The sequence below is a fragment of the Nerophis lumbriciformis genome, linkage group LG01 (assembly GCF_033978685.3).
Source record: "Nerophis lumbriciformis linkage group LG01, RoL_Nlum_v2.1, whole genome shotgun sequence".
Taxonomy (NCBI): domain Eukaryota; kingdom Metazoa; phylum Chordata; class Actinopteri; order Syngnathiformes; family Syngnathidae; genus Nerophis; species Nerophis lumbriciformis.
Genome location: NC_084548.2, coordinates 69584095 through 69598289, shown reverse-complemented (window position 1 = coordinate 69598289; position 14195 = coordinate 69584095). Strand labels below are relative to the sequence as shown.

General features: G+C 39.4%; 1 protein-coding gene across 1 annotated transcript in view; it reads right to left on the bottom strand.

The window, feature by feature from the left end:
* The window catches only part of nol9 (nucleolar protein 9), a 30564-nt gene extending 18390 nt beyond the window's left edge, over positions 1-12174 (bottom strand). Inside the window, exons 1-5 of the mRNA XM_061925133.1 lie at positions 11718-12174; positions 11062-11499; positions 6731-6941; positions 2767-2897; positions 615-750 (exon numbers count right to left, since the gene is read on the bottom strand). Coding sequence (XP_061781117.1) covers positions 615-750; positions 2767-2897; positions 6731-6941; positions 11062-11484 — 901 coding nt within the window. The 5' untranslated portion in view covers positions 11485-11499; positions 11718-12174. The remainder of the gene's footprint in view (positions 1-614; positions 751-2766; positions 2898-6730; positions 6942-11061; positions 11500-11717) is intronic.
* Between the last annotated feature and the right edge of the window lie 2021 nt (positions 12175-14195).

Sequence of the window (14195 nt, the reverse complement as noted above, 5' to 3'; positions counted from 1 at the left end):
ACAAAAAAGTGGGACCCCAAAAATTGAGCCAAATTTAATTCTGTTTCTGTTTAATTCTTTGCTTCTTGTCTTGTTTAATAGATGTCATCAGTGTTTGAACCTGACACTTACAAAAAAGTGGGACCCCAAAAATTGAGCCAAATTTAATTCTGTTTCTGTTTAATTCTTTGCTTCTTGTCTTGTTTAATAGATGTCATCAGTGTTTGAACCTGACACTTACAAAAAAGTGGCACCCCATTTTCATGACTTGATGGGGTCCATTTTGAAAATTCCTAGTGCCAACACTGTGTGATGTGAACCATAGAACAGAAAATTGAACGTATTGCCACATAGTACAGGTTCTGGCTGCTCAGTACAACATAAGCGCTACAAATTGTTGAATATGTGTATCTATAACGCTAATGTCAGATGATAAACTACACGACACCGTTTGACAGTATTGTTGCTGTTCCCACTCCATCGCATCTTCAATATTTTACACTGGTTAACTTCTTTTTACACTTGTATGACAGTTAAGAACATCCAAACAAGTTTTTATGATGGACACAGTTTGATTAGAAATTAATTATGTGTTGTCTCTTTTACATCTGTAATGTTGTTTTGGGGTTGTTTACCTCTGCAGGCGCCGACCACCGCGTCGAGGGATTCCTGGCAGCTGGGGGACACCTTCAGGCCCTCGATGTCGTCGGGCAAAGGAACCATGCCCAGACCGTTAAGGGGCGTGTCCAAGATGGCCGACATGAGTTCAGTCTGTAGAGAAGATGTTTACATTTGTATATTATACATAAAGACATTCATCATAATTATTTATCAATACTATATTTTTCTGTAGTATATATACATCATAATTCATCCGACGTATTCTCTAGTATTTACTGATACCATATTTTCTGTACTATCTATTTATATTGTATTATGCACTGTATATCTTTTTTTGTAGTATTTATAGGGACTGTATTATTTATGCCATATTATTCTTTAGTATTTATTTATACAGCATTACAGGGCTCAAATTTAACGGAGCCAAGTGCTTGGTTTTACATCATTTTCCCTCGCTTCCCGTCGTGTGTTTAAGAGCGCACTGCTGTGTTTAGATGGAGACAGGTGTGGACAATATTGGAGACACTTGTCCCCACACTAAAAGTATACAGTGAAGGAGAAAAACCATTTGATGTTGCTTTTATTTTCTCAATACAGCGTTCATCAGCTGCTGTGACTGAGAGTTAATGAGATGAGGAAACATGCAGCAGGCGATATGTCGTGAACGTTGTCACAACTAGTTTATAAAGTCTTTAGTTTGTTGACGGGGATGTTCACGCCTCCTTTATTTAACTGCAAACTGTATCAGTGTTCAAATAACATTAATACCAGCTCAAATGTTTTGTCTTCTCATCGAATTGAACGGAGGCTGTGAAGATTATGTATTCGATGTGTATGGTGTCGCTCCTCTTTATTTTTGTTGGCCAAACAGTTGTACTGATGGGAGGCGTTGGAGAAGAACAAAGCTTGTTTATTTGACCTTATCTTCATTAGCCAAACTGCTTTTATTTTGATATCAAAATGTAAACACCAGGTTTTTTTTACATTACTTGTGTTTTTTTTAATGTCACAAAGGTATTACTTCGAAAACCATTCTTCTGACACATCATTTTGTTAATGTTTTATTGTGTATAGTTAATTGTGGGTGTAAGGAACAGTAACTCGGCCTGTCGCCATCACGTCTCCACCTCATTGCTGCCACCACAGCCTGGGGGGGGCAATAGACTACAGACTGTGGTGAAGTAGGCCGGCTTCGTCGCATGAAGAAGCCTACAATTTTTGCTTGTGTTTTCGGCTCCATTTGCTGAATGGCGATATACGATATATATCTCAATATTTTTTTCCGTAAAGTAAAAACACAACACAAAACAGTCCTAAGTACCTGAGATACTAAGTATGTCATTATTTTGACTTAGTAAGTCAATTTACTAAGTCAAAATAATGACTAAGTCAAAATAATGACTTACTAAGTCAAATCAATGACTTACTATAAGTAAGCGTTGCAAAAAAGAGTTAAAAGTGGGGCCACATGCTGACATATGCTCAACTCATCATGCTTAATTTATTACAGCATTTGGGAAGCCTGAAGTTGATTCTTATTATGTAAATGTTATACTTTTATCAACATGTGATAGCAGGGACCCTGCCATTCAAAACTAGGCTGCTACATTACTAATGATTAATGTAACTATAGCTGAAAAAAATGGTACAATAGCAATAGGAGAGACTATTCATCCATGAACACCATGGAGTTCATGTAGGCTTTATGATGCAGTTACATTATCAAATCAACTATCAGAGACAGAAACTCTTCATTTAACATAATGTCTTTTTTTGCTGCTTCAACACAGCTCAATCAACACAGAAAAAGGTAAAGTAAAATGACTTTGTTGTTAACTGTAGGTCAATAATGCTTGTCTTTCTTTCAGACAGACAGGGTTTTGCTGTCCGTTTCATGTGGGGCGCGCGCGCACACATGCACGCACGTATGTACGCACAGTGAGCTAACGTTACGCTTTGTTGTTAAGGCGACCGTCTTGACAACAAAGCGCTGTGGGAAACCCTGGCATATAAATGTACATAACTTAAATAAATAATAATAAATACATTAGGAGGATAGTCAATGAATTGAGGAAAAATGGAGTACACAGATGTGCTATTAATTCAGTCTTGCATTCACATTGTTATTTATCAAGCATTACGACAACAAAGTTTGGTGTCACTTACCACCGGGGGGTTGAACAGTCCTCCGAGTTCCGAGAAGCTGGAGAGGAAGCGCGTCAGCGGCGTCTCCATCGGCTCCAGCAGGATGATGGCGGAGTTGGGAAGCACTTTCTTCAGCAGCTTCTTCCGAGATGCTGTCGAGACAAAGTCAGGACTGTACTTTTTCTAAATGATACTGTGTATTCACTTTTTACAATTTGTGACAGTTGAAAATGTTAAAATATAAAACTAAAGCCAGCACACCTTAAAAATGAGGGGTTTGTTGTACGTGAGAACACATTTAAGTAATATACTGTATGAATGATTGTATAATATATAGTCTATTATTTACACTTTCGGCTATAATTAGTTTGAAAAACATCTTAAATATAGCAAAAATTTTCCTCGATGCTTAACTTTTTAAAATTGAGCATCTGAAGATGTACTTTAAGGGGGTCAAATTACAGCTCAAAGAGGCAAAAATGACTGTTTTTAGTACATTTTTGTCTTGAAGGGGGAATTGCCACTTTCCTGTTGTTTTGTTCGCGTTTATGTACCGGTATGTGTGCGTCAAATTTGGTGAGTTTTGAAGCATGTTAAGGGGGTCAAAGTACAGCGCAAAGCTGAGGAAGAATAATAAAGAATAATAATAAAACCTTAGAAAAACAATAGGGTCCTCTGTCCCATTGTAAAAGGACTCCCTTCGGGATTCCTTTTACAATGGGCCATGCGGGCCCTAATAAAGAATAAAACCTTACAAATTCAATAGGTCCTTATGTCCCATTGTAAAAGGACTCCCGTTGGGATTCCTTTTACAATGGGCCATGCGGGCCCTAACTAGGGTTGTACGGTATAACGGTACTAGTATACTACTGATGATCTTCAAGTACACCTGTGAAGTGAAAACCATTTCAGGTGACTACCTCTTGAAGCTCATGGAGAGAATGCCAAGAGTGTGCAAAGCATTAATCAGAGCAAATGGTGGCTATTTTTGAATAAACTAGAATATAAAACATGTTTTCAGTTATTTCACCTTTTTTTTTGTTAAGTACATAACTCCACATGTGTTCATTCATAGTTTTGATGTGACAATCTACAATGTAAATAGTCGTGGAAATAAAGAAAATGCTTTGAATGAGAAGATGCGTCCAAACTTTTGGTCTGTACTGTATATATTAGAGGTGGGGAAAATAATCGATTTTTAGATTCATTGCAATTTGGACATGGACAATTATAAAACCGATGAGTAAACTAATAATCGATTCATTTATTGTAAATAAAATAATGCAGAAAGTTCTTAGCCACCTCACCGAGAGATCCGACCTGCTCCTTTATTTTAGGGCACTTATGTTCCAGTTTTGCACACATTTCCATTAATTTAATAAATGTGATAGGAATCGATTCAACTGTTTCTTATTGCAAATGCAGTTTTTTTTAAGTTGCAAGTAGAGATCTCCGATGTGTCGGGCTGCCGATATTATCGCTTTAAAATGTAATATCGGAAATGATCGGTATCGGTTTCAAAGTTATCGGTATCGGTTTCAAAAAGTAAAATGTATGACTTTTTAAAACGCTGCTGTGTACACGGACGTAGGGAGAAGTACAGAGCGCCAATAAACCTTAAAGGCACTGCCTTTGAGTGTCGGCCCAGTCACATAATATCTACGGCTTTTCACACACACAAGTGAATGCAATTCATACTTGGTCAACAGCCATACAGGTCACACTGAGGTTGGCCGTATAAACAACTTTAACACTGTTACAAATACGCGCCACACTGTGAACCCACACCAAACAAGAATGACAAACACATTTCGGGAGAACATAACACAACATAAACACAACAGAACAGAACAAATACCCAGAACCCCTTGCAGCACTAACTCTTCCGGGACGCTACAATATACACCCCCCACCCATAAAACCCCGCCCACCTCAACCTCCTCATGCTCTCTCAGGGAGAGCATGTCCCAAATTCCAAGCTGCTGTTTTGAGGCATGTTAAAAAAAAATAATGCACTTTGTGACTTCAATAATAAATATGGCAGTGCCATGTTGGCATTTTTTTCCATAACTTGAGTTGATTTATTTTGGAAAACCTTGTTACATTGTTTAATGCATCCAGCGGGGCATCACAACAAAATTAGGCATAATAATGTGTAAGGCTGAAACGACGCGTCGACGTAGTCGACGTCATCGGTTACGTAAATACGTCGACGCCGTTTTTGTGCGTCGGCGCGTCGCATATTTACGTCACTCTACTTTACTGTCATGGCGGAGCGCAAAGCAGACGATGCGAGCGAGGGGAAAAAAGCACGCCAAAAGTCGTCAAAAGTGTGGGAGTATTTCAATAAACGGCCTAATAATGTTGTTGTATGCACACTGTGTCGAGCGGAAATGGCCTATCATAGCAGCACAACGGCTATGAACGAACATTTGAAAAGAAAACCCCCGACAGCGTTCTTGCCATCACCATCAACAAGTCAATCGTCCGCGTGCGTATACGTTGTCATTATTACACAAAAACATAAATGTGTCATTTGTATCTGCGTTGTAAATTCATAAACTAAAGCACCGTTTCGCTCTGAGAGGCGCGTTTGGCGTGCCTGTTCAGTGTTTACAAAGACGCGCTCCTCTTTAACGCTGTGGAGAGGCGGCGGCGGCGAGCGAGCGGCGAGGCGGGGCGCGCCGGGAGCGACGCCGCAATCGTGCCCAGGTGCGCGATCCGCGCAGTTGGAAGAGAAAAGACTTTGTGTAAAATTAAAAGATTGTAAACCTGGCAAAGCCGTCTGGCGTTCAGTCTGTCGGTCCTGAAAGAACCCCACGGCACAAGACGTGTCACAAACGCTAACGTTAATTAGTTGTGCAAATACCTTTTACAACATTAACAGTTACATATACTATGTACAAACCAACAATTAACTTTCACTTTAATCATACTATCATTGTTGTGTTATTAAGCAAAATAAGCAATACTTTTACTTTTGTTGAAATGTTTACACTGTACACTTTTTTGTATTGGATGTTTAGCTTTATTTTTGCACATTTTAGCAAATAAGCAATACTTTTACTTTTGTTGAAATGTTTACACTTGTTACAGAATATTTCTGTTTTGCACTTTTTTGTATTGGATGTTTATCTTTATTTTTGCACATTTTAAAGCAAAATAAGCAATACTTTTACTTTTGAAATGCTTATACTATTCCAGAATATTAAGATTTGCACTGGATGTTTACTTTTATATTTGCACATTAAAAAGCAAATAAGCTACTTTTAATTTTGTTAAATGTTAAAAGTTTTAAATGTTTACATTGTTACAGAATATTTTGTCATGTTGTCAATGTTGACTGAGTGGCCATACTTTTTTTTTTGTAAATAAAAGCCATGCCTTTTGAAAAAACTGGCCTACATTTATTTCTTCCTCTTCATTTTAAATTAAAAAAAAAATCGGTAAAAGGAAAAATAATCTATAGATTAATCGAAAAAATAATCTATAGATTAACCGATTAATCGAAAAAATAATCTATAGATTATAGATAATCGTTAGCTGCAGCCCTAATAATGTGTTAATTCCACGACTGTATATATCGGTATCGGTTGATATCGGAATCGGTAATTAAGAGTTGGACAATATCGGCAAAAAAGCCATTATTGGATATCTCTAGTTGTGAGTTCAAACCCCGGCCGAGTCATACCAAAGACTATAAAAATGGGAGCCATTACCTCCCTGCTTGGCACTCAGCATCAAATGTTGGAATTGGAGGTTAAATCACCAAAAATTATTCCCGAGCGCGGCCACCGCTGCTGCTCACTGCTCCCCTCACCTCCCAGGGGGTGGAACAAGGGGATGGGTCAAATGCAGAGAGTAATATCACCACACCGAGTGTGTGTGTGTGACTATCAGTGGTACTTTAACTTTACTTTTTAGTACAAAACAGATTGTGATCGACATTAAGACAGCGCTTTCTTGTCAGACATCCGTGACTTACCGGGCGAAAGGTAATTGTTGAGGATGTCCTCGGCGTCGCTCCTGTGGTCCTCGGCGTCGCGGCAGCCGTCCTCGGCTCTGACGGTCAGCGGGGAATGCGAGGCGGGGGAGAAGAGCGGGTACGACTGCTGGCCCTCTTCGATGGTGAAGCCCATCACTTCCACGCGCCCGTACAGGCAGGTCAGAAAGCACTTCCCGCGGAAACACAGCGTCTGGAAGAGAACACGTGAGTGGAGTGGACTCCACGCTGCACACTTTAGACAAGAACAAGACAGTTTGCTCATATTACGCCTATACTGTACATACCTTTATATACCTATACACATACATATATACCTATACGGGCTCACCTGCACTGGCTTCCTGTGCACTTAAGATGCGCCTTTAAGGTTTTACTACTTACGTATAAAATACTACACGGTCTAGCTCCATCCTATCTTGCCGATTGTATTGTACCATATGTCCCGGCAAGAAATCTGCCTTCAAAGAACTCCGGCTTATTAGTGATTCCCAGAGTCCAAAAAAAGTCTGCGGGCTATAGAGCGTTTTCTATTGGGGCTCCAGTACTATGGAATGCCCTCCTTAAGAGATGCTACCTCAGTGGAAGCATTTAAGTGGCATCTTAAAACTCATTTGTACACTCTAACCTTTATATAGACCCTCCTTTTAGACCAGTTGATCTGCCGTCTCTTTTTCTGCTCAGATTAGGTGACCACAGATGAAGTGCTAGCTGTTCAAAATCAGGACCCGGGGTGGATTGATTGATTGAGTTTGATTGAGAAGTTTATTGACATATTTTAAAGAATTGAATCCATGTAATGGCTTTAAAAAAAAAAAAAGGCTTGTTTCCATTGTGGTCCATATATTGTGGACTACTCATCTGTGCATCAGTTGGGGACGTCTCTGCACTGCTGACTTGTCTTCACCCAAGACGATCTCCTGCTGGCCCCACTATGGACTGGACTCTCACACTATTATGTTAGATCCACTATGGACTGGACTCTCACACTATTATGTTAGATCCACTATGGACTGGACTCTCACAATATTATGTTAGATCCACTATGGACTGGGCTCTCACACTATTATGTTAGATCCACTATGGACTGGACTCTCACTATTATGTTAGATCCACTATGGACTGGACTCTCACAATATTATGTTAGATCCACTATGGACTAGACTCACACTATTATGTTAGATCCACTATGAACTGGACTCTCACACTATTATGTTAGATCCACTATGGACTGGACTCTCACAATATTATGTTAGATCCACTATGGACTGGGCTCTCACACTATTATGTTAGATCCACTATGGACTGGACTCTCACTATTATGTTAGATCCACTATGGACTGGACTCTCACAATATTATGTTAGATCCACTATGGACTAGACTCACACTATTATGTTAGATCCACTATGGACTGGACTCTCACACTATTATGTTAGATCCACTATGGACTGGACTCACACTATTATGTTAGATCCACAATGGACTGGACTCTCACAATATTATGCTGGCTCCACTATGGACTGGACTCACACTATTATGTTAGATCCACTATGGACTAGACTCACACTATTATGTTAGATCCACTATGGACTGGACTCTCACAATATTATGTTAGATCCACTATGGACTGGACTCTCACACTATTATGTTAGATCCACTATGGACTGGACTCTCACACTATTATGTTAGATCCACTATGGACTGGACTCTCACACTATTATGTTAGATCCACTATGGACTGGACTCTCACACTATTATGCTAGATCCACTATGGACTGGACTCTCACACTATTATGTTAGATCCACTATGGACTGGACTCTCACACTATTATGTTAGATCCACTATGGACTGGACTCTCACACTCTTATGTTAGATCCACTATGGACTGGACTATCACTATTATGTTAGATCCACTATGGACTGTACTCTCACACTATTATGTAAGATCCACTATGGACTGGACTCACACTATTATGTTAGATCCACTATGGACTAGACTCACACTATTATGTTAGATCCACTATGGACTGGACTCTCACAATATTATGTTAGATCCACTATGGACTGGACTCTCACAATATTATGTTAGATCCACTATGGACTGGACTCTCACAATATTATGTTAGATCCACTATGGACTGGACTCTCACACTATTATGTTAGATCCACTATGGACTGGACTCTCACAATATTATGTTAGATCCACTATGGACTTCTTGGTCATCGCCGCTGCCGCCGCCACCCCCCGCCCCCCGACCACACCACCACAAATAGATAGATGCCTGCCCTGTGGGAAACACTGCTCACACTATTATGTTAGATCCACTATGGACTGGACTCTCACACTATTATGTTAGATCCACTATGGACTGGACTGTCACACTATTATGTTAGATCCACTATGGACTGGACTCTCACACTATTATGTAAGATCCACTATGGACTGGACTCACACTATTATGTTAGATCCACTATGGACTAGACTCACACTATTATGTTAGATCCACTATGGACTGGACTCTCACAATATTATGTTAGATCCACTATGGACTGGACTCTCACACTATTATGTTAGATCCACTATGGACTGGACTCTCACACTATTATGTTAGATCCACTATGGACTGGACTCTCACACTATTATGTTAGATCCACTATGGACTGGACTCTCACACTATTATGCTAGATCCACTATGGACTGGACTCTCACACTATTATGTTAGATCCACTATGGACTGGACTCTCACACTATTATGTTAGATCCACTATGGACTGGACTCTCACACTATTATGTTAGATCCACTATGGACTGGACTCTCACACTCTTATGTTAGATCCACTATGGACTGGACTATCACTATTATGTTAGATCCACTATGGACTGTACTCTCACACTATTATGTTAGATCCACTATGGAATGGACTCTCACTATTTTGTTAGATCCACTATGGACTGGACTCTCACAATATTATGTTAGATCCACTATGGACTGGACTCTCACACTATTATGTTAGATCCACTATGGACTGGACTCTCACACTATTATGTTAGATCCACTATGGACTGGACTCTCACACTATTATGCTAGATCCACTATGGACTGGACTCTCACACTATTATGTTAGATCCACTATGGACTGGACTCTCACACTATTATGTTAGATCCACTATGGACTGGACTCTCACACTATTATGTTAGATCCACTATGGACTGGACTCTCACACTCTTATGTTAGATCCACTATGGACTGGACTATCACTATTATGTTAGATCCACTATGGACTGTACTCTCACACTATTATGTTAGATCCACTATGGAATGGACTCTCACTATTTTGTTAGATCCACTATGGACTGGACTCTCACAATATTATGTTAGATCCACTATGGACTGGACTCTCACAATATTATGTTAGATCCACTATGGACTGGACTCTCACACTATTATGTTAGATCCACTATGGACTGGACTCTCACAATATTATGTTAGATCCACTATGGACTGGACTCACACTATTATGTTAGATCCACTATGGACTGGACTCTCACAATATTATGTTAGATCCACTATGGACTGGACTCTCACACTATTATGTTAGATCCACTATGGACTGGACTCTCACTATTATGTTAGATCCACTATGGACTGGACTCTCACACTATTATGTTAGATCCACTATGGACTGGACTCACACTATTATGTTAGATCCACTATGGACTGGACTCTCACACTATTATGTTAGATCCACTATGGACTGGACTCACACTATTATGTTAGATCCACTATGGACTGGACTCTCACACTATCCCACATCTGTGGTCCCCTCCAAGGTTTCTCATTGTCATCCCATTGGGTTGAGTTTTTTCTTGCCCTGATGTCGGGTCTGACTTGAGGATGTCGTTGTGGCTTGTGCAGCCCTTTGAGACACTTGTGATTTAGGGCTATATAAATAAACTTTGATTGATTGATTGATTGCTTGCACCTGCGCTGATTGGAGTAGCGGCAGCCAATCCAAAGGGCTCTTAAAGTCAGCTGACAAGTCATCTTTAAACAGTGTGATGTGTGATGTGGGTTACACTGGAATTAATAGTGTGACACCCAGTGGACACATTTAGAACAGCAGTTGCTTTCATTAAACAATTTGCAGCTAGTTTTTGCACTTTGCAGACTCATTTTCCATTTCTGTGGTCCCCTCCGAGGTTTCTCATTGTATCTCACTTGGTTGAGTTTTTTTCTTGTGCAGCCCTTTGAGACACTTGTGATTTAGAGCTATATAAGTAAACTTTGATTGAAAGCGCTGAAGCTCACCTGTCCCTGCTGCATGACCAGCACCGCGTGCTTCCTCTGGTCATCCCTCGCCGCACAGTGGTGGAGGGAATTCCCGTCCAGCCGACAAGTCCGCACGTCCTTGGAGGCGCCCGGCGTCCGGACCCCGTTTGCCTGCACGGTTTGGGAATACTCCTTCCACTCCCGAGACTCGTCGGAATCCAGCTCCATGGCGCCGTTGGCGAAGGACTTGCTCACGGCCACCGGCTTCGCCTTGGTCTTCAGTCTCTTCACGGCGGGCTTCTTCCTGGTGGTCTCCTGGTGCTCCTTGATCACGCTGGCCATGACGGGACTGGACTGGAGGTCAGATGGCTCGATGGGGGGTCTGCAACGTTTGCCTCTCACGTCCTTCCACTTCTGGGATTTCCTGCTGCCCTTTGAATGATTGCCTCGCTTGGCCTTCATTATGCCGAGTGGACGCTGTGCAACAATTCACATATTATTAACGCAACATTTTTAAACATCCATTTCCTACCGCTTGTCCCTTTCGGGGTCGCGGGGGGTGCTGGAGCCTATCACAGCTGTACATATCATGCATTATTAGTTTGGGTCATAAACTTATTATGCATTATTACTTTGGACCACAAATATATTAAGCATTATTAGTTTAGGTCATAGTTGACGTTTTATCAACTTACCTTCGAGGAGGAACAATATGGCGACGACAACAACAGAAATAGCCGGGCTAAGCTAACGTTGCATTGCCTGCTAATGCTGTTGGACTCCCACCGAGGGAAACGACGTCAACAATAAAATATTAATAATATAACACTAAAGTATTTTGCCGCTACTAAAGCACTTTAAATGTTGTTGTTTATTTTTTTTTACCGCTAGCCAAAGTTAGCCGACGAGCTAACATGTGTGCAGCCTACTGTTTTGTCGGTGGCCAACTATGACTCTTCACGGAGTGACAGTCGTTACAAGATGAGACTAATCAACGTAATTGTCGCGTTTTCTCCAGTCGTGTCGTGATATTAAATACCCGAATTAAAAGTCAGAAACGCGCTCACTTTTTTGTGTTTAATTATGTTTTTGTATGAGTATCTTAACTGTAGTGCGACTACTAAACCCGTCATTTCTATTCCGGAGTTCGGCCAGTCGTGACGTCACTTCCTTTTCCGGTTCCAGTTGCGCGCTTACAAACTTTTTTATTTTTATTTTATAAACCTTTATTTATAAATTACAACATTTACAAACAATTGAGAAATAATAATAATAATCAAATAGACGAAGTAGACATAGAAAGGGTAAAATAAATTAGATTTTTGGGAGTATTAATAGATGATCAAATGAACTGGAAAACTCATATACAAAACATACAACATAAGGTGGCAAAAAACATTTCAATAATGAATAAAGCAAAATATGTCCTGGGCCAAAAATCACTACATATTCTCTACTGCTCGCTAGTGTTACCATATCTGAGTTATTGTGCAGAAATATGGGGAAATACCTACAAATGTGCGCTACATTCGCTAACCGTGTTACAAAAAAGATCAGTTAGAATAATACATAATGTTGGATATAGAGAACATACAAACCCTTTATTTATTAAGTCAGAAATATTAAAGTTTGGTGATTTGGTAAAATTGCAAACAGCTAAAATGATGTACAAAGCAAACTATAACCTGCTACCAAAGAATGTACAACAATTCTTCTCAACTAAAGAGGAGAAATATAACCTTAGAGGAAAAAATAATTTTAAACATTTATATGCACGTACAACACTTAAAACTTTTAGCATATCAGTATGTGGAATTAAATTATGGAATGGATTAAGTAAAGAAGTTAAAAAATTGTACTGATATGATCCAGTTTAAGAGGTTGTTCAAAATAATAGTGCTTACAGAGTACAAAAAAGAAGAATTATGAGAAATACTTTCAACCTTATTGAAAATAAGATATTCTTCATCTCAGTATGTTAATAATGACTGAATTAATTAATTAATTACATATTACAAAACTGTTGTATACTAATTCATAGATGTTATTTTATTATATAAAAAGGTCAGTAAATGATTCTATATATTTGTAAACGCTTGAAGTGGGAAAGGGGTAGGATTAAATAAGCTTTGCTTCTTCCTACTCCTTTTCGGGCATGATGTAAAATGAAATGATATGAAATTGTGTGATGTATTATGATGTAAGTGTGTTCATGTTCCAAATAAACTAAAGAAAGAAAGAAAGAATCAAAATAAGTACACAAACAGTACAAAACAGCGCCTTTGCAAAGTACAAAGCTTTTCTGGTTACAGTTGCGAGCCGACATGAAGGAAAATGGAGCTAGTTTTGCTCTCTTTCAGCAAAGTACGCAGTCGTTGCCGCGTTAAGTGTTACCGTGCAGCTTTTTAAAAAATTATATTTTTGTGTGAGTGTAACCTATTTTTATGGGCTTTCCTCTTTGTGATGTTAAGTTCCTGTTATACGCTGTTATACAGTATATGCCTTGAGCTCTTACTTTGAAGGCGCTAGGAGCGGAAGTGATGACACGTTGTAGTGGAGCGGAGGTTTTGGAAAGAAATAAAATAAAGTGGTCCTCGTGTAAAACTGGAGTCTCTGTGTTTGTTATTTTGTAGTTTTATACAGTATAGGCGACATTTATAAACCCTCGGTTACGTGAGTATCTCTACTGCAGTGCGACTACTAAACCCATCATTTCTATTTTGGAGTTCGGCCAGTTGTGACGTCACTTCCTTTTCCGGTTCCAGTTGCGAGCCGACAAGAAGGAAAATAAGGTAAATGGAGCTAGTTTTGCTCTCTTTCAGCAAAGTACGCCGTCGTTGTGACGTTAAGTGTTAATGTGCCGCTTTTTAAAAATTATATTTTTGTATGAGTATCTCTACTGTGGTACAACTACTAAACCCTTCATTTCCATTCCGGAGTTCTCACTTCCTTTTCCGGTTACAGTTTTTTTAAATAAACCTTTATGTTTAAATTGCAACATTTACAAACAATTGAGGAATAACAATAATCAAAATAAGTACAAAAACAGTAAAAAAAAACAAAAAAACCCAGTACAAAACATCACCAGGGGGTTGTAAACTCAATAAAGTAACTATAATAGAATGCAATATATATATATATATATAACAAAGTGAAAAGCTTTTCCGGTTACA